This window comes from Chiloscyllium plagiosum, chromosome 34 (genome assembly GCF_004010195.1).
Source record: "Chiloscyllium plagiosum isolate BGI_BamShark_2017 chromosome 34, ASM401019v2, whole genome shotgun sequence".
Classification (NCBI taxonomy): Eukaryota; Metazoa; Chordata; class Chondrichthyes; order Orectolobiformes; family Hemiscylliidae; genus Chiloscyllium; species Chiloscyllium plagiosum.
In genome coordinates this window covers 33,358,715-33,380,001 of record NC_057743.1, presented here as the reverse complement: position 1 = coordinate 33,380,001, position 21,287 = coordinate 33,358,715, and the positions used below count along the sequence as shown (strand labels likewise).

Below are 21,287 nucleotides of genomic sequence, written 5' to 3'. Positions count from 1 at the left end.
CTCTCTCCAAAACTGTCTCTCTCACACACACTAACTCACTCACTCACTCACTCTCACAGACACACACACACATATTTGTCTGTCCAACATGAACAAAGTGGAAAGGGGCTCTTTCCAATGTTCCAGGCAGCACTGGGTTGGGATGAGGGTCATAGACCTTCGCTGGCACAAGTCTGCTCAGCAGCCCTTCCAATCCCTAGCCCACCAAAGTCGTAAAATTTCAGTGAGTCTTCCATCCAAATTTCCCCTGGGTGCCCCAGTTTTTCTCCCATAGTCCAAAGGTAAACAGATTAGATAGATTGACCCAGCTGAATTGCCCTGTAGTGGCAGGGATTTATAGGTTAGGTAGGTTGACCAAGGTTAACGTGGAGTTACAAAGATAGAGTAGAGAGGTGGGACTGGGTGTGATGCTGTTCAGCAAATTGTTGCTGAATTGAAGAAGCTTTGATTACGGTTTTCATCCAACTTCATCACGGTCAGCAAACTCCCTCAAAAATGCCTTCCAGTGATGATAGTAGGGCTTAATGCTAATTAACGTTTTAGATGAAGAAAAGTAATGCTAAAATTTGCTCAGTACAGTACAACCTTGATTGTCGGAACATCAATTATCTGAATTTTGGATCATCCAAACAAGATCTCAAGGTCCCGTTAAAACGCTATCCATTATGTAAACAATCCATTATCCAAACTCTCAGTTATCCAAACAAAATACTTCCCGCCCGTCTCATTCAGATAATCGAGGTTGTTCTCTATTTTATGTTTTAATCTTAGGAGGTGCTGATGGAAGATCATTTTTAAACTAATCAGTATCTACCTGGGCAAGTTGCCAAAATATCCGATGAAACTATGCGGCTATAATTCCGGCTTATGGTGAATCAGGAATTGCATTATTAGTATTCTGTCACTTGGAACACCAACCATCTACTCAGTCAGCTCCTTCGACAGCACCTTCCAAACCCACAACCTCTATTACCAAGAAGGATAGGGTAGACGATGCATGGGAACACCATCACCTACAAGTTCCTCCCCATGTCCCACCCCATCCTGGCATGAAGATATGTTGTTATCCCTTCACTGTCACTGGGACGAAATCCTGAAATTCTCTCCCTGATGGCACTGTGGTGTCACCACATCCCAAAGACTGCAATGGTTCAAGAAAGCAGCACACCACGCCTCTCCAGGGCAATAAATGCTGGTCTCCTTCCGATCAGAAAGAGGTTTTGAAACTTAAAGGGTTCAGAAAATATTTCCAAGGATGTTTCAGGGTTGGAGGATTTGAGCTATAGGGAGAGGTTGAATTGGCTAGGGCTGTTTTCCCTGGAGCGTTGGAGGCTGAGGGGTGACCTTATAGAAGCTTGTAAAATCATGAGGGGCATGGATAGGATAAATAGACAAAGTCTTTTCCCTGGGGTGGGGGAGTCCAGAACTAGAGGGCATAGGTTTAAGGTCAGAGGGGAAAGATATAAAAGAGACCTAAGAGGCAGCTTTTTCGCTCAGAGGGCGGCACGCGAATGGAATGAGCTGCCAGTGGATGTGGTGGTGGCTAGTACAATTGTAACATTTAAAAGGCATCTGGATGGGTATATGAAAATAGGAAGGGTTTAGAGGGATATGGGCCATGTGTTGGTAGGTGGGACTAGCTTGGGTTGGGATGTTTGGTCAGCATGGACGAGTTGGACCAAAGGGCCTGTTTCCGTGCTGTACATCTCTATGACTCTAAGTAATGCCCCCATCCCATCAATGAATAATAAAGAAACACCTTCAGCTCCTCAGTTGAATTAAGCCCTTTCAACTCAGCCACAATCCTTTCATGTCCTCTCCAGCACCAATCTGTTTCCCATTCAGAAGAGTTCAGAATGCCTCTGAGGAGACTGAAAGTAGAGTTACCTACCATTAGTGGCACTGAGTTTGTCACTCAGTCAGAGACAAAGCCATAATCTATGACTAGACTCGCAAGTCTAAAGCAGAAACTTGCTTTGATTAAGATACATAAGTTAACTGACCCGAGATAATCACTGCACTCTTGTGACATTATAATGGAATGTGACTCAGATTGGTATGGAAACTCAATCCAGAAATGCCACGCAGCATCATGACTTGTGTTAGCACACGCAGTCCTGACCGGCAGTAGGATTGAAGATTTGACCATGTCTTACAGAAATGGTCTTTTAATCTGTTTTTAAAACTTTGAACCAAGATTAGAGAGAACTGTGGAACCACGGCATTTCTTTTTTGTCTATCAGTGTTTCTTAAATTTGCTTTGAAGCAGCCTGTAGAAGCTGATTTAGAATCTGATTTGAGTGTAGGACCAGATGCAGTGTGGGCTAGAAATGACTGGGATCAGCTGTTTCCCTACTTAAGTTGTTTGAAGTGCTGTGAAGTGAGATATAATTGCATTAAAAGCGCATGACTAAACCAAAACTTGAAGACAGCAGGCTTTGAGTATGGCCAGATAGATTAATTAGAAAGGGAGCAAGGCTTTTTCTAAACCACTGGAATATCTTGCTGTTCCCACTTGCAACTAAGGCATGATTGTCCTTTTCAGTGCAAAAGCCAAAATTCAATCATTAGTTATTTTGGATGGGTGCTTCCATATTGTATACACTGAGTTATCCAGCAGGAGTAGTCTTATAATTAGCAGCTTAATTCTATGCTGAAAGCTTCCATTAGTCTGAGAGCTAAGCTGGCAGTCTGCAAATAAGCAACTGGCATAAAGGCCTTATGACAAATTACAGGTCCCACCTTCAACCCTTCCCAATACAAAGTCGTTGCTGACCCTTTCAAGGTCACGCTTTCCTGGTGACCTCTCGACCTCTGAATCCCTTCTGCCATTGCTACCTGAATTCCGGAAGGTCCCGTTAATGCAATCCTGAGATCTGGAACGTGCTGTGGAAGCAGCAGGTTCAATCAAGGCACTCAAGAGGGACTTGGTTTATTACCTTAAAGGAAGATTATGCGGGATTACATAGGAAGAAACTGGGGGGAATGGCACTAATTCGGTTGCTTATTTCGAGCGCTGGCACAGACACAATGGTCTGAAGGGCCTCTTTGCTGTGCCGTAATAATTCTGTGATTCTAAGATAAAACCATGCACTCCATGCTCCCCACACCTCGATTATGACCTCACCAGTTCACACTGTCAGCAAATCTCTGGAAGCGTCTCCCCATACAACAGAAACCAGTTTGAAAATGTACCATAGAAATCTTGGCTTTCAAATTCGACGCATCTGTTCCAATCTGCTGCATCTTTCTGTACCCTAACAACAAATAGTTAAGGTCTTTTCCCTGGGGTTGGGGGTGGTGGGTTCCAGAACTAGAGGGAATAGGTTTAGGGTGAGAGGGGAAAGATTTAAAAGGGACCTCAGGGGCAACCTTTTCATGCAGAGGGTGTTGCGTTTATGGAATGAGCTGCCAGCGGAAATGGTGGAGGCTGGTACAATTGCAACATTTAAAAGGTATCTGGATGGATATGTGAATAGGAAGGGTTTAGAGGTATATGGGCCAGGTGCTGGCATGTGGGACTTGATTAATTTGGGATATCTGTTCAGCATTGGATGAGTTGGACCGAAGGGTCTGTTTCTGTGCTGTACGTCGCTATGGTTCTATTCAAGGGGAATGGAGCATATAAATAAGAAAGTTTGGCCAAAGCTGTACAAGGTGTTTGTGAGATCATAGCTGGAATACCGTGAACAGTTTTCTGCCCCTTACTGAAAGGAAGATTTACTGATATTAGGGGAAGTCCAGAGAAGGTTCACTTGGCTGATACCAAGTATGGAGAGGGAGGGGGGAGATTGAGTAGATTGAGCATGTACTCATTAGGATTCAGAAGAATGAGAGGTGACCTTATTGAAACAAATTAGATTTGTAGGGAGCATGACAGGGTAGATGTGGAGAGGTTGTTTCCCCTTGTGGGAGAGTGTAGGACTAGAGGGAACAATCTCTGGTCGCACATACAAACCAGAGATGAGGAGAAATTTATTCTCACCAAGGGTTGTGAATCTGTGGTATTCTTTACCGCAAAGGGCTGTTGAGGCTGGGTTATTCAGTACAGTAAAAACTGAAGGAGAGAGAAAGATCCTTGGTCAGGAAGGGAATCAGGGGTTATGGGGAAAAGGCAGGAAAGCAGAGTGGAGGTGTATCAGAGTTAGTAGATGTGTAGCTGGAAAGGCAACAGTAGGTCAGACAGCATCCAAGGAGCAGAAAAGTCAACGTTTCAGGCCGTTGTCTGACCTGCTGTGCTTTTCCACTTCCACCTCTAATGACTCTGGCTTCCAACATCTGCAGTCCTTACTGTCTCCACGCAGAGAATTATCAGATCAGCCATGACCTCATTGAATAATGGAGCTGGGCTCATTGGCCTACATTTGCTGCAATATATTATGGTCTTTCTCAACAGCTGTACCACAGAGAGAGGCAACAGGATCTGGGTGACAAAACAAAACCTTTGGTATTCACCCTATAAAACCCAAATGAGTATTTGATTTTCTGGCTGGTACATATGTGTGTGTTCAATATATGATCTGTTTAACACACTTTCCCTCACTCTTTCCACAGCTGCAATACCGCCATCTGCCCCACAACAACACTGCAGCAATTCCATCTATGGCTGTTGTCTTGATAACGTAACTGCTGCCCAAGGAGTTGGTCTTGCAGGTTGTCCAAGTAAGTCAGGATGTTGGAGATTTTGCTGTCCCAGAGTGCGGTGACTTGTACCTGACTGGTTATCCAATAATTGAGAGCTTAACCAGATGAGAGCCAATGGCAAAAACAGACAAAAATCTACCATGAGATTTTAGCTACTGTTTTACCACATTTGTGCTGTTGTCAGGATGACTCCCATCATCTCTGTTATAGTTGCATTGGTTCCTGAAGTGTTGAATATTTGCTGGTGGTGTTTCTCAGCGAGAATAACTTATAGTCCAACTATGGATGGACTGTCAGGCATATCACCTGAACTAGACTACCCCAAGGATACAGCTTGACCACAACCAGGACACGGTGTTCATTAAGATGGGGCCACATAGACCTCCATCTCCTGTACCAACTGTACCACTGAAACAAAAACAAAGTATTGCAGGTACTGGAAATCTGAAATAAGGGCAGAAAGTGTTTGAGAAATTCCGATGGTTCAAGAAGGCAGCTCACCATCACCATCACCTGGCCAATTAGGAATGGACAACAAATGTTGATCCAGGCAGCAATGCCCCCCCGATGAATGAATGCTTTAAAACTATAGAAAAAAACAAACAATTGCAAATGTTGTAATTATTATAAACAGAAACAGAAACAGCTGGTCTGGCAGCATCCATGGAGAGAAAGCAGTGCTAGCATTTCAGGCTCATTGTTCAGGTGCTTCCCTTTCAGAGATGCTGCCAGACCTGCTGAGGTTTTCCAGCAATTTCTGGTTTTGTTTCTACTAAATAAAACAGGACTGGCAGCATCTCTGGAGAGATGAACGTAGTTAATGTTTTGAGTCCAATATGAGTCTGCTTGAGTTCCGTAGAGGAATTGTATTGGACTCAGAACATTAACTCTATTTCTGTCTCCACTCACTTGCCAAACGTGGTAAGATTTTATGGCACTTTCTGTAGCTTTATTTATTTGAGTATTACAAAAGATGAGCTTCTGTGCTGAAGACGTCCCTCACCAAGTAGATTGCCATTTCTAGAGGGACTGCAATGTTGGTGCATAATTTTATTTCAGAGATGCTGGTAACACTAATAGTGAAGTAATGACGAGCTTGTGTACTTGGGAATTGTGACACCTGAGTACCAGCCCAGGTTGGCACCAGGATGGCTGACGGGCAGGCCCTTACAGTTACAGGGCCCACCACCGGGGGAAGAGCAGATACTCAATTCTCCAAGTAAGAGAGAGTGAGGGGACAGTTAAGCTGATGTACCCTCTCTCTTACTCTTTAACATCTAAGGTAAGAAAAGCAAGCTGATGGAACAGTCATGGCGTGGCAGTGCAGTGGGCGAGACCCCTGGTGTGCTCAGACAGGTCAGGAGGGAGGAGAGATCTCAATGCCCAACTGGAGTCCTGTTCCACCCTCTTGACAATGTGCCACTCGCTGGCCTGTACTTCTGAGAGTATCTGGAGGGCAATTGGAAAATTCCAGTCAGCCTCTGGCATGAGGCCTTAATAGGCCATTGACTGTTGAACAAGGAGCTGCCCACTGCTTACATCTTACCTTGGGGAATGTGGCCTTGGATGGGTGGGAGGAGTGGATGGTAAGGCAGCCTCAGCTTATGTTGCCACCTTCCCGTGTGCTTGCCCCCACCTCATCAATCCTGTCCAATGAATTTACATAAATGTGTGAATGTGTGTCAGTTTTTCTTCGTAATATTCAGTAGGTTTTTAATATCTGTTTGTTATTTTTTGTGTCCTATCCCTCTAACTCCCTCTTATATACCCATCTAGATGCCTTTAAAACATTGTAATTGGTGTGATGTTTTTCAGGCACCTGTCGGTGTAATAAATACGGGTCTTATAGTGGGACGTGTAACCCCAGCTCCGGTCAGTGTTCCTGTAAGCCCGGAGTGGGTGGTCTCAAGTGTGACCGTTGTGAACCTGGCTTCTGGAATTTCCGTGGTATCGTCATCGATGAGAAAAGTGGATGTACTCGTAAGTGAATGTCACAGAAGTCTCTGTTTCCATGCTGTGGTAGTTATTCGAATGTAAAGATAATGCATTTTATTAAGTTTTCTTTACCCTTTTCCTTTCCCATTCAAATGGATGAATGAGGGATATGAGTGTCATATGGTAATGTATGGCAGGCACTTCTCAGGAAAGTCCCCTGGCCTGTGCTAGGTGTATCTCATTGCATTTTGTGCTGCCAGTGTGTTGGCACAGGCAAGTAAAATGTTCCTTGTGACCTGGGCAGCAAGAGTGAGATTATGGATAGCAAGTGAGGAAAGGTTGGCCAGTCAGCACTCATTGATCAGGCTTGTATCCACTTTAATAAGTCACGAATGCTCTCCATCTTATCTTGAGCATGTGAGTTTTTTCCTCATCTGGACTCTGTATCTAAATCTGTTTGAATCTGGGTTTTGAGATAAGGGTGGCAGGTCACGACAATCATTCTCATCATCCCCAAACGTGTGTGTGTGCGTGTGCGTGTGTGTGTGTGTGTATACATGCACGTGATTGTACATATGTGTATGTGTACACGCACGTGTGTGCATCTGTGTGTGTGCACGCACGTGTTTGTATGTCTGTGTATGCGCCCACACGTATGTATGTCTGTGTGTGCACGCACGTGTTTGTATGTGTGTTTGTGTGTGTGTGTCTATTGCTGAAATTAATCCCAGCTACAATCAGAAGAGAAGATAACTATATTGCCTTTTCTAACAACACAAAAAAGCAAGAGCCCAAACTGAAAGGAGGTAATATCAATTTTGGTGTGGTCCTTAAAGGCATAATTTCACCAGAGTGGGACTATTAGTGTCACAACATGTTGAATAAGAGGTGAGTTTTTGTTATTGGGACAGAATAAAGAGACGTCTACTCTACTCTCGGTCTAACCATGCTGTAACTGGCCTGTAAATGGTTTTTTTGTAAGTGTCAAATGGTAATATGTTTTATTCCCTGGCACTGACACCTTTATCTTGACAAGAACAGATTTTCTGCACTGTATCATGTTATTGACTTATTCTTAATTAAATATGTTGCAAGAACACAGAAGTTGAAAGCTCTTATTGGTTTCATTTCACATGCCACTGATACAACAGAAGTAATCTGACAGCATCTTCCTGAACTAATACATTGTTGGTTTCCCTCAGCTTGTAGCTGTGATGCTGTCGGGGCTGTCCGGGATGACTGTGAACAAATGACTGGCCTGTGCTCTTGTAAAGCCGGCATTACTGGAATGAAGTGCAACCAGTGTCCAGATGGAAGTAACTTAGGCCAAAACGGCTGTGACGAAGGTGAGAGCATTAACAGGTATCGTAAGAAAAATTTACAGAAAGCATTTCTTGTAAAATCCTTAAAATGGAGATGACTGGATTAGAAACCAGGTGCCCTGCCGGTGTTAACCTTTAGAGAGTTTAGAGCATGGGGCATTTGTTTTGTTGAACCCGACTTATGTTGGTAAAAACAATTTTCATTTCGTAGAAGATAAAAAGTCCTGAAGCCTCTGAATATTAAGAATCGCAGCATTAATTCATTCAGTGGGACCCAGCCTCAAGCGACTGTCTGTGTGGAGTTTACTCATTCTCCCTATGTCTGTGTGGGTTTCCTCTGGATGTTCCAGTTTCTTCTCACATCATCCAGAGATGTGCAGGTTAGATGGATTGGCCATGCTAAATTGCCCCATGGTGTCCAAGGATGTGCAGGCTAGGTGGATTAGCCATGGAAAATGCAGGGTTCTAGAGGTAGGTCAGGAGGATGGGCTGGCTGGGACACTCTTTGGAGGGTTAGTGTGGACTTAATGGGCCAAATGGGCAGCTTCCACAATGTAAGGATTCTATGATGTAGATCCACTCTCAAAACATTCAACCTGTGTTCTACGGACCAAGGATATTATCTCATTCTTTCATTAATAATCACAGAATCCCTTCAGTGTGGAAAGAAACCCATTCCCTACCCCTATTACTGTACATTCCCCTGACTAATGGACCTAACCTACACATCCCTGAGCATTATGGGCAATTTAGCACGGCCAATTCACGTAACCTGCGTATCTTTGGATTGTGGGAGGAAACAAGAGCACCCGGAGGAAACCCACACAGACACGGGGAGAACATGCAAACTCCACACAGTCAGTCTCCTGAGAATGGAATCAAACCTGGGTCCCTAGCATTGTGAGGCAACAGTGCTAACCACTGATCCACCATAATGTTCTTTTATCAATGTTATCAATCTCTAGAAATCTCAGTTCACAAACGGAGGAGAGGCAGAAAACAGGAAACTAGAGGTCAGTTTGCTAGTCTGTCAAGAGGAGTGTGGTAGAATTGATTATAAAGGAGATTTTAGGTTACTTAGAGGAAAAACACAAGGTAATTAAGAAGTGTCAGCTTGGTTTTGTGAAAGGGATATTATGTTTAAACACTTTATTGGAATTCTTTGAAGGATGAATGTGTACTGTGGACAAAGGGGAGCCTGTTGACCGATTTGGATTTCCAGAAGGCATTGACAAAATTATTGCAAATAGTTGGAGCTCAGTGATGTAGGGGTTAACAGATTAGAACGGATAGAAGATTGACAGGCTGGAAGGAAGCAGACGTTATGCATAAATAGTTTTATTTTCTGATTGGCAGAATGTAATGAGTGTGGTCCTGTAGGAGCCTGTGCTGGGGCCTTAGCTTTTTATCATTTTCATCAATGTCTTCCCTGTGGGAGCAAAGACTCGGTTGCTAAATATGCAGATGTCACAGAGATAAGTAGGAAAGTGTACAGCAAAGAGGACAGAAGGAAGCTATAAACTGGCATAACCAGGTTGTGTATAAATGATGTTGGACTTTCCACAAAGTTTTAGCATTTTCTATTTTGATGGTAGGAACCTCCAGAAATCTCTCTTCATAAAAAGAGGAGTGGGCATTAATCAGGCAGATGGATTATGATGTGGAAAAGTGTGATATTATTCAGTTTGGCAGGAAGAATAAAAATTCAAAGGGTTACCTAAATGGAGAACAACTGCCTAATTCTGAGGTGTAGAGCGATCTAAGTGTTTTAGTGTGTCAGGTGCTAAAAGTTAAACTCCACGTAGAACAAGTAACTCAGAAGTTTCATGAAATACTACTGTTTATAATAAGAGGAATTGAACGTAAGGATGCAATGGTTCTGTTATGCAGGATGTTGGCGAGACCACAACTTGAATACTGCATGTAGCTTTGCGCTCTTTATTTAAAGAATGATGTAAATGTTTTGGAGGTACTTCCGAGGAGGATTAATAGACTGAGTGGCATGGTGACTCAGTGGTTAGCACTGCTGCCTCACAATGCCAGAGACCCAGGTTTGATTCTAGACCCTGGGTGACTGGCTGTGTGGAGTTTGCACATTCTCCCCGTGTCTGTGTGGGTTTCCTCTGGGTGCTCCAGTTTCCTCCCACAGTCCAAACCTGTGCAGGCCAGGTGAATTTGGCCATGCTAAATTGCCCGTAGTGTTAGGTGCATTAGTCAGAGGGAAATAGGTCTGGGTTGGTTTCTCTTTGGAGGGTCAGTGTAGACTTGTTGGGCCGAAGGGCCTGTTTCCACACTGTTGGGGAATTTAATCTAATACCTGGAATGAGTGGATTATCTTTTGAGGAAAGGTTGGACAGACCGTGTTTGTTTCCATTGGAGGTTAGAAGAGTGAGGGGTGACTTGTTTGAAGTTTCTAAGACCCTGAATGGCCTTCACAAGTTAGACATAGAAGGGATGTTTCTTCTTGTGGGGTCAGCCCTTAGCTCGGGGGAACTGTTTCAATGCTGAGGGTCTCCCTTTTAGGACAGAGATGAGATTGTTTTCTTTTTCTCTGCAACCTTTGCCATCTGAGGCAGAGAGCTCAATGGAAACAGGGTCATTAAATATTTCTAAGGTGCAGGTAAGGAGATATTTGTTAGGCAAGAGAATCAAAGATGATCGAGAGTAGATTGGAATTTGAAACACAAACAGATTAGCCATGATCTTATTGAATGGCAAAGTAGACTCGAGGGGCTGAACTGCCTACCCCTGCTCTGAGTTTCTGCATAATCCAAGTTGGATAACATAAGCAATAGGAGTAGGCCATTCAACCCTTCCAGCTGGCTCTGCCATTCAATGAAATCATGGCTGATCTTCTCCCTTAACAATATTTTCCTGCTTTACCCCTCTCTTGCTTGATGTTTTTAAAAAGTAAAAAATCTAACAATCTCAATCTTGAACAGACTCAATAACTGAAGCGACATCACCTTTGGGATTTGCCATCCTCTTAAGTGAAGAAATTCCTCCTTATCTCAATCCTACATGGCCTATCCATTATTCTGTGACCCTGTGCCCCCCCCCCCCCCCAAATCTAGACCCATTCGGATGCACTTTGTGTGGTACGATCTGCCTTATGGTGTACAAAACAGTACTTTTTACTGTAACTTGGTATATATGACAACAATAAATCAATCAATCAGTCAATCGCTCCCCAGCCAGAAGAAACTTCCTTGCTGTTGCAAATGTTGAGCAATTCAGTAGCAAGACGTTGATGATGTGAGGGACTTTGAGAAATGAGTGTAATGGAGCGGCACTTTTCCCCTCTATCTGCTGTCTAATCCCAGCTTCAGTGGGCCCGCATTGCTGTTTGTTGGTCATTTGTTTGTTCTTGTGCCTCTTGACACTAAATAAAAGAATTATCATTCCTTCTAACTTTGGTGCCTTGGTGGGAAATTCATCAAAATTATTCAGAAAGTGAATGACGAGAGAGAGTTGAATATTTTTTCTCACTTTCTCACAGACCCATCTGTATCCAAATCATGTGCTGACCTTCAGTGCCAATATGGAGCAGCATGCGTGGAGAGCAATGGGCGTGCTTATTGTGAATGCCCTCCTCCTGTTTGTCCGGAAAGTAAAAACTTGAAGGTAAGGCTTTGTTGGTGCAATTCTTGTTTCACTTTCATAACAAAATTGGAGAACATTATGTCCTTACATAAGACCAATTTTGTATACTCCTGTTCCTGCTGTGGGTGTTTCAAAGGTTAGAGTGCATTTTGGGAATTCAGGCCAGCAGTTTTTGTATTTTTCCAGGTAAATAGGTTATGTGGAGAAGGGGGATTGGCACGAGGTAATGATGCTTGTTTTGCTGCAAGCATGATGCGCTGAATGGCTTCCTTCTGTGCCTGACAAAGAAATCCATGACTTTGTAAAACTAGTCCATTTCACATCCTGCACATCAGTTCTGTAGTGCACACTGGCATCTTCAATGACCCCCATTGGTTGGGTATTACACTTTCCCTTCAGTACCGTCAGCATCATTTCCTTCAGCAAATACACAAAAGGTTAGTGGTCCAAGATAATCTTAAAAACAGGTCACAAAGAAATCCTTGTTGAAATTAAACTCCGTAGGGGAGCAAAAGGGACAGAGCTACAAATGAACTTGAAACAGGTTCTTTAAATCTCGATCTGCACACCAACACATTGACCTCCAGTTTCAGAGGTTGATGCCACACATGGACCTCAGAGGTCCACTCACCAAAAAACAAAGTTAGAGGGAGAATTTGCAGGTTTTAGATCTGTGGTTCATGGAGACAACTACAGATCTCGAAGCTTTAGTTACCTTTAAGCAGATCCACTTTTTTTTTTGTTGTTGGGATGTCTGAGGAACAATTTGTATGCTTTCTGCTTTTCATAAGAAGGTGTAAACTTTCGAAGTTCTATCGAGAGGTAAGGGACCCTTTTTGGAGAAGTTAACATTCAGGAGAGATAAGATGCCCTTTGGGTGCATTCAAATGCCCTTCGGATTGTTAAGAGTAGACATGATTGTGTGTGAAAAGCAGACATGATTTGCAATAAGCCGATTGGAAATGACAAACTGACCAACCATTTACAGAGGAACCTCGATTATCCGGCATTCGATTAACCGGATTTCGGACTATCCGAATAAGATTGCAAGGTCCAGATGCGTGGCTAACTATGTTATCTGGCATTCGATTAACCAAATGAAATACTCCCTGCCCGTGCCCTTCGGATAATCGAGGTTCATCTGTAAACCCCCTTGGAACTTTCACGCTGTCAAGGCATTAAGAGTCTGCAGTTTAAAAAAAAACAGTGCTGGCTATTTCACTCTGTTTACTTCACCTGAGGGCTATCGTTGTAGGATTTATGCTTCACAACTGATTTTAAAACCTATTAGTTTCACAGTGAGTTGCCTGTTAGTTCACAGTTGATTGGTAGCTTCAAGTAGTTTTTGTGGGACTATAATCAGAATGTTTTTGTTAGAAAAGATGAAATGGTTGGTAGAATTCAAATGTAGCAAATGGGTTTTCATTAAAGATGAAAGGCAAGTCGATACGTAATAGACAATTAAAACTTTATTTCATATCAGCACAGGTCCAGAGGTGTGCCCATTGTATACAGGAGTTCACGTTGATGGTACAAGGGCAAAGGGTAGCTGGGGAGCGACATGAGTTGACTAGATTTTGCACTACTATAGTGATTGGAACGGGGACAGCCAAGGGAGATCTCATAGAATATGAGCTCCCTGACTGGGGCTGTTAACCTGGTCCAATCAGGAAACCCTGGCTGACAGATCTAAGCATGAGTGTCAGGGGTTTTGCTTCGTCTGAACTAGCTGGGTCAATGTCAAGTACTATGCACATGTAAATAAAATGACAGCATACTGGCCTTCTAATCTGAACAGAAATTAGAACACCTGGGGCATTCCCTTCCCACTTGGAGTTGGGAATCTATATGTTTTGGAGGGAAAATCCTGGCCTGGGTAATGGGAGTGAGAACTTCCAAAGTGACTAGATTAATTGAATAGGTTTTGGCGGGGGGAGTAGGAAAGTATGAAATTGTCTGTTGAAATTAGACATTTTCTTACTTAGTGAGAGGCTGGGCATTGTGAGGAGGCAAAGAAGGTTGGTGTCTATGTACAACTATGAGCTGCTGCACACAACCAAGTAATTCAGAAGGGGAGAAAATATTGTCTTTTATATCAAGGGTATTGGAATTCGAATAACTTTTCTTTCAAAAATATACTTTTCATTAAAAATATCTTTACATGCATATATGTATACATAGTCACAAATGCACTACAGTTCTATACAGTAGTATATTCAAGTTTGACTCTGACCAAACAAACCAAAGGCATCTGTTAGTTTAACCAGACTCTATTTACATGCATTTGAAGCAAATAATGCTTTAGTTACACAGATCCTCAATGAAACCCAATCTACAGAATCACATGCATTATGGCCACCAGTAAGCATAGGTTGACTTTGGAATGAGTACAGCAAAGATTCATTAGAATAAACCTGGATTTAAAGAATTAAACCATCAGAATGCATTGAACCAGGCATGAATTGAGCAAGATCAGACATGATCTAATCAAGATATTTAAAATGATGAAGGGATGTGTTTGGATGGACGTAAAGGAACAATCTCTGGTGGTGATATCCAGAAACAAAATGGTCATAATTGTAAAATTGAAGTTTTATTGCTTTCAGTTTGAATTCTGGGAGCATCATTTTTGTAAGAACGAGATCATAAATAGGGAGGTGGTGGTAATGTTACTGAGCTAGTAATCCAAAGCTACACTGTTAATATACTGGGGGGTTGGGAATGTGTTCGAATCCCACTAAGGCAGATAGCAAAATTTAAAAGTTCTGGGATTAAAACTGATCATGGCACTACTGTTAATTGTCATAAAAGTCCTTCTGAGTCACATAGTCCTTCATGGAAGGAAATCTGATGTCCTTACCTGGTCTGTCCTATATGTGACTCCAGACCCACAACAATGTGGTTTACTCTCATCAGCCCTCTGGGCAATCAGAGATGAGCAATAAATGCTGGCCTAGCTAGTGACATCCAAATCCCATGAACAAATTTCAAAAAAAATCAGGAGCTTGATTCTCTCCCACATCTCCTGAAAAGCCTGTGGGGCATTGAGTTATTTGGAACATTTCAGGACTGAGGTACATAGATTTCTGCTGGTCCAGTGTCCCCAGTGGCAGGACGGCACTCAGGCATTTACCTGCCAGGGTCTTAGTGAATAAAAGCAAAATGCCACAGATGTTGGAGATCTGAGATAAAAACCGAAACTGCTGGAGAATCTGTGGAGAGAGAAACAGAAATAACAACATCAAACAGAGAGGAAATGTGACAAGCTTTTGAGATAAAATTGAATGCTGGAATGTAATGGAGGGAATGGATGACCTATTCCTTTACCGGTGTTTCTATGTTGTTGAGCATGTGATTCTAAAAGCGATGTTGGTCTAACCTTTGCTAATTCGCTTCCTTGTACAATATCAGGTCTGTGGCTCTGATGGCATAACCTATGCAAACGAGTGCCAGCTCAAATCAATTGGATGTCGCCAAGGCACAGTGATCACAATTACACACCAAGGGCCTTGCCGAGGTAAGGACGTTGATGAAGCACACTTGTATTTTATGTTGGAAAGTAACAGTAGAGGCATTGGGAGGAAATTCTGTGGGAAATTCCAAAGATGCCTGAAAGGCCCTGAACTGGATTTACTCCCCAGGTGGATTCAAATTCAGCTCCTCGGGTTAAAAGGGTAGTTTGTCCCCTCTTCGAGAAGCTCACTGATATCTTGATCAGGCGATGTCACCTTGTTTGCATAGAGACTGAATACACACTGCAAACCTTTCGGAAAGTGTTGATAATGGTCACTGATTTGGATTGCACATTTTAGCTAGTTCTTAAATTAGCGCTCACTCAGTTCAGTTTCTAAGAGATCAGTATTTGTGTACTGACCCTCTTCCCTTGGCTATTTGCTGTGATGAATGCAGTTCCTGTCGCTCTCCAGCAGCATCAATATTTCAAAGACTAACTGGTAAGCTGACTTCTGTTCCACCAGCCCTCAACATCTTGGGCTCCATTGCTACCTGTAAAGACTGCTTTGCTGGGATGGATATGAGTCAGGCTACAATGACCTGAGGTGCCTCTCTGTCAAATTGACACTCATGCAGGAGAAGCAAAAAGCTTATCCCACTGATCTACAATCCCTGGAACCCAAACGACAAGAGTACCAGGTGCTTTCAGATACTGAAGTATGTGTTTGAAGTTGGAAAAAGATGATGGAATGAGTGAGTTCCCGAAGTATTGCTTCACGGTAACCTGGTACAGTGGGAGTTTCTGTTAACCAGGTGGAACTCAGATGCAAATTAATTTGGAATGGAATGGTTTGCAGTATTGAACTAAACAAACAATTACCATGTTAAATAAATCTTAAGTTGTTAACACCACATAATGCACCTGCCCAAATACATAGCAGCAGTCAGGAATCTGATCAGCAATGCTGAAATCATCGCACAAATATGTTTCCAAAGAACGGACTTATATTTAGATTCTTTTTTCTTTAGTCACTAACATCAGTTAATTCTGATGTTATATGTCGGGATAGCCAGCTTTGTCCTGCAGTTTCAGATGTGCAATGAGAATTCATGTGAGTTGTGAGATAGAAGAAAGCCTTCCATACAAATATGCTGTTTGCAGTCTGAACTTACAATGAGTTCAGGGAGTCAAGTCAATTAACTAAAAACAGAAAGTGCTAGAGAAAGTCAACATGTCTGGTAGCATCTGTGGACCGAGAAACAGCTAATGTTTCAAGTCTGATATGACTTATCAAGTCAGCGAACAGCAGATGCATTGATGGTCTTGGATTTGATGCAGTGGTCAAACTGGGTCATAAAATTCATAAGTAAATTCAATAGTAGAGAGCTATTCCTGAAGGGAGTGTTCCTTAAGGGATCAATGCTACTGTGTTACAATTCTGTCACCAACAAACAATTCCTTTGAACTTGGCACCCAATTAGAAAAATAGCAAAGGTGAATTTACCCTTAAGAATAGGATTTCTCAGTGATATGATGCATGTTAACAAATTGTTTAGCACTTGATCATCACTCCCACTTACAGATCACACCCACCCCCATGTCTTTTATTTAAAAAAAACAGTTGGATTATCTTACAGTGGAGTTTGGGTCATGATGTAAATAGCTTCCAGTATTTTTGTTTTAAGTTTATTTTTATTATTTAATCCCCCACCATCTGTGTTTTATTGATATCAGTAGGTTCTTCCATTACTTTGCTCAAAGTAGCAATCCATTAGATGTGCTATTCAGATGGAAGTGGCATCGCAACTGAGCCCTGTCCTTGTGCATTAAAATCTTGAGGCAATTTGGGAGTGTCCCAACTTCTGCCTAGCCAAAACCAGAAACTCTGGCTGATATGGTGACTCAGGGACGGCACGGTGGCTCAGTGGTTAGCACTGTTGCCTCACAGCACCAGGGTCCCAGGTTCAATTCTGGCCTTGGGTGACTGTCTGTGTGGAGTTTGCACATTCTCCCTGAACCTGCTTGGGTTTCCTCCGGGTGCTCAATAGTCCAAAGATGTGCAGGTTAGGTGGACTGGCCATGCTAAATTACCTACGGTGTTCAGGTATGTGTAGATTAGGTAGATCAGCCATGTTAAATTACCCATAGTGTCTAGATATGTGCAGGCTAGGTGGATTAGCCATGGGAAATGCAGGGTTTCAGGGATAGGGTAGGTGGGTGGGTCTGGAGGAGATACTCTTCGGAGGGTCGGTATGGACTTGAAGGGCCAAATGGCCTTCTTCCATGCTGTTGGAATTCCACAACTCAACTGAGACCAAAGGCTTGAACCTGGGGTCTTGGTGGTTTAGTTGGGCTCAGTCCTGTAAAAGGCAGTGCATCTATTAACTAAGTTGGTTGAGAGTAGGGGAGAACTGTCAAGTTCTGGCTGCACACAATTCACAATCTTTACTCATCATTCATTAGTATAAGTGAGTCCATCTATCACTGAGTTATTGCATCCTATTCAGTTGCTCTTGCAGTATGTTTTAAAACTTTCACTGGTTAATACACAATTACTCTCTTGCCGACCCTGGTCAGATCTGCAGTTTTTTGCATCAGTTGTTCTGAGAGCCACAATTATTGAAGTACTCAGTAAATAGTGCATGAGACAGTGCTAAAGTAAATGCACTAGCTGTTTTCCCTTTAGTGTTTGTAAACGAAGATGTTGTCATTTCCTCTTTCTCCCTCTGAGAACTGCACTGGAAATAACTCATGTGTGCAGCTGTTAACAATGGAATTAAGAGTGGAAGCAAATTCTGAGACTAAATTGTGTCCAGATTTGGAAAACATGTTGGACCAAGACAATGGAAGTTCATGTGCTTTGTTGCAGTTGTCAGGAGTGTAAGATTCTCATTCTGTAACCTGGTGTGAATGTGCTCATTGTGTGACTTCCAAACTGACATTTTTCCTACTGCTCTGGGCTTTGTCAGCAACCATCTCTTGGAACACACCGACTGTTGTTCATGTGATGACATGGTTGGGGAATGACAGTCTTGGGTTACATGACCATAAAGACCAGCGATGCAGAAAAGAACAGTTACTGCTCTGGCTTACAGGAAGTGAAACAGCTATTAAGTACTAAACATAATATATAGCTCCCTTAACTCTTTAGTTTTCCCCTGAAAAAACGATTTGTGTTGTATTTAAATGCCTAGATTTTTGTTTCATCTGCAACATGCTATATTTGCCAGGTTGGATGTCCGTTGTGGCACTTAGACTCCTGCAATGCCCCATCGTGCCCACAACCTGCATGCTGTGATAGTCACCAGCGTGTAAAAGCGATCATCTGTTGAGAACAACAGCAAGTGAAATAATGGTTGCTTTATGGACCTGCAAGTGCATCGGTTCACTGTTCTGGGGCCTTTTCAGGGGCTAATGACTTTAGACCATCTGTTCTGCTATAGTTAACCTTAACTATCTTGTCTCTCGTGAAAGCCGTGTTGAATATTCAGTTTTAAAGAGTTAAAGACTGAATGCAAAAAGACTTGTGTTTAGATTTACTAACATGCCTGCTAAAATTATAAAACGGAGCTGTTTGTGTGCATAGATTAAAATGTGTTCTTTTTATCAGAATAAAGGGGTTTCGAAATTGAGGGTCCAGTTCTTAAAGCCTGCCATTGCCTATATTTGTTTTGGTGCTATGCTTTCCTAAACATACCTTCATTTACTTCTGTAACTCTACAGAAATCATCTCACCTCTCCATACAGGAGCTCCATCGAGACCAACCATTCCTCCTACCACACACTCTCCTCAGACAACCAAATGGTCGAAAATGACCCCATCAACAAGCACATCTTCAACAAGGGAGGACACCATATTGACCGCGCGGGTTGAAAAGGACTCTGCAGTGTTTGAAGCAAAGCTCATTCCTAGATCCACAGCATGGCCTGCACATACCACAAGATCACATGTCAGATCCAAGTCAGCCACGATAACCAGACGTCCAGTTGTCAATGCCCACCTTACCACTGTCCGGCCTACAACATCCATCATTCCATCTGAACCCCCTGATCAGTCAGGCAGTGGGGATTTCAGTGGGGATACAGATCTTGAAGCAAGTGGTGATCTAGAAGCTAGTGGAATAGAGCCTTCGGGTAATGTGAATTGACTATGATTGGTAAAATGGTCAATGATGCATGAGAGCGTTTGGTTCTTATGGACTGCGGCATGGAGTGCGGAAGTAGAATGAAATGCCCTGCACTTACTGAAACAAATACATCAGCATAATCTTTGAAGCCAATCTCTTCAGTCTTTCACCTCCCTTCCAAAAGAAAGGTTGAATTTGGTGACACAAGATGCCGAAAGGAAAGTTCAATAGTGCCTTAATTTTTTTTAATGATCCTTCATCACGTAGCCCTGTTTAAAGTCTGAATGCTTCACCACCTTTTCAGTTTGGCTGGATCTAAGCCAATAAGTAACTCACCAGAGGAAGCTAAATTCAATATGATGGATCTAATTGGTAATCATAATTCCAGTCCAAGATTTGCAAATATTTGAACTTAAACGATTTTCATCAATTGTAACACTGCCGCTTTACATGTAAAGTCTTACAACTACTAATTGTAATTGTAAAGTACAATTATAAATCAACATTTACAAAGGCTGAGGTACAAACAGTACTCGATGAGTAAAGACTCTGATGAATCCAGTCCAACTGATGGCAACTTGTGATTCATTCTTTATTGCTACCCACCAATGTCAAGGGGTCTCCTAGGGGAGGTGAAAGAATAGAGTGAATAAAATTGAGGTCAATTTGGGGGTAAACATTCCATTCTGACCTCCTTAGTCAACCAAGACGAGTCCAGGGGATGTGTAAAAGAACTACTCAGTATCTGCCTGATATTTTCCTGATCCAACAAAATAGGTGGTAGAAAATGATTCTCGAAGTGGCAGTTTAGAAATTATACTTGTGTCCAAATTATACTCTTGTCTGACCTGAGGCCATATTTTACCCGGCGTAACCTGAATATTAGTCTCATGAATCATCCAATAGTGAGACCTCAAACAAAGCTTCTACAATCTATAGCATTGTTGCCGAGAGTGCTCTTAATGCCCCTAGAATTAACAAAGTAGGGTCATCAGCCACTTACTAAATTGAAGTCTTTCAAGAGGCAATTGCTTGGAAGAAATATTTCCTACTGAAAGTAATCAGTCCTTCCAGCAACCATATAGTCAGAGGTTTGAGACCCCCACCCCAACTGTGCTTGCCCTTGATTAGTGTAAACTGAAACTCAAAAGCAATGCAAATATTTACTTGAGTACTTTTTTTTCAAGTAACTTTTAAGTTGAATATGTATTAAAAGCCCTTAATGAGTATCATTTATCGGAAATGATATTTTTCAAAGCAAACTAATGCAACTAAATAATGCATGCCTTACTTTGGGTTTATCCTGTGAGTCTTGAATGCAGACAAAGTTATATCAAATTCTTTATTTGCATCAATGGGATTTATACAAACATAATTTAACAGTGTTCTGAATATTAAATAAGTGACTGTGATGACAATCCGATCAAATTGATGTGTGTGGTTACCAGTGACCTCATGAGCTTGTGGAACATTATTGTTGTCAAGGTAACCCATTTTCTGTGAAGTGTTATTTGCTAGATAAAAAAACACTCCTGTGTCTGTTAAACTTAATTCTTATAAAGTACCCAAGATTATGGTCTAAAATTATAAAATCGCACTAACCAAATGTTCAATCAGAGAATTCAACAGCACAGAAGGAACCAAATGAGCCTATATGCTGATTTATTCAAGATCACTTTTTCCATTGTTTTATGGCATTAACCCACATAACTTTTTAACCTATGAATCCCTTTTTTAAAGTAGTGGACCAAGTAATTTTACATAATTTGTGTCAAATATTCATAATCTAATTTAGATTTTACTATCCATGTCATGTGGAAGAATTAATTCCTATAATCAGGGCTTAGACAAGTAAACAAGATTTGATTTATCATATAGAATCGTAGAGTCATAGAGATGTACAACATGGAAACAGACCCTTCGGTCCAACCCGTCCATGCCGACCAGATATCCCAACCCAATCTAGTCCCACCTACCAGCACCCGGCCCATATCCCTCCAAACCCTTCCTATTCATATACCATCCAAATGCCTCTTAAATGTTGCAATTGTACCAGCCTCCACCACATCCTCTGGCAGCTCATTCCATACACGTACCACCCTCTGTGTGAAATAGTTGCCCCTTAGGTCCCTGTTATATCTTTCCCCTCTCACCCTAAACCTATGCCCTCTAGTTCTGGACTCCCCGACCTCAGGGAAATGA

General features: G+C 42.2%; 1 protein-coding gene across 3 annotated transcripts in view; it reads left to right on the top strand.

Moving 5' to 3' along the window:
• agrn (agrin) overlaps positions 1–21,287 on the top strand; it is a 228,782-nt gene that overhangs the window by 124,300 nt on the left and 83,195 nt on the right. For all 3 annotated transcript variants that reach the window (XM_043676122.1, XM_043676123.1, XM_043676121.1), the window contains exons 12-17: positions 4,555–4,662; positions 6,460–6,624; positions 7,782–7,925; positions 11,401–11,525; positions 14,916–15,021; positions 18,682–19,092. In XM_043676122.1, the coding sequence (XP_043532057.1) occupies positions 4,555–4,662; positions 6,460–6,624; positions 7,782–7,925; positions 11,401–11,525; positions 14,916–15,021; positions 18,682–19,092 (1,059 nt within the window). The remainder of the gene's footprint in view (positions 1–4,554; positions 4,663–6,459; positions 6,625–7,781; positions 7,926–11,400; positions 11,526–14,915; positions 15,022–18,681; positions 19,093–21,287) is intronic.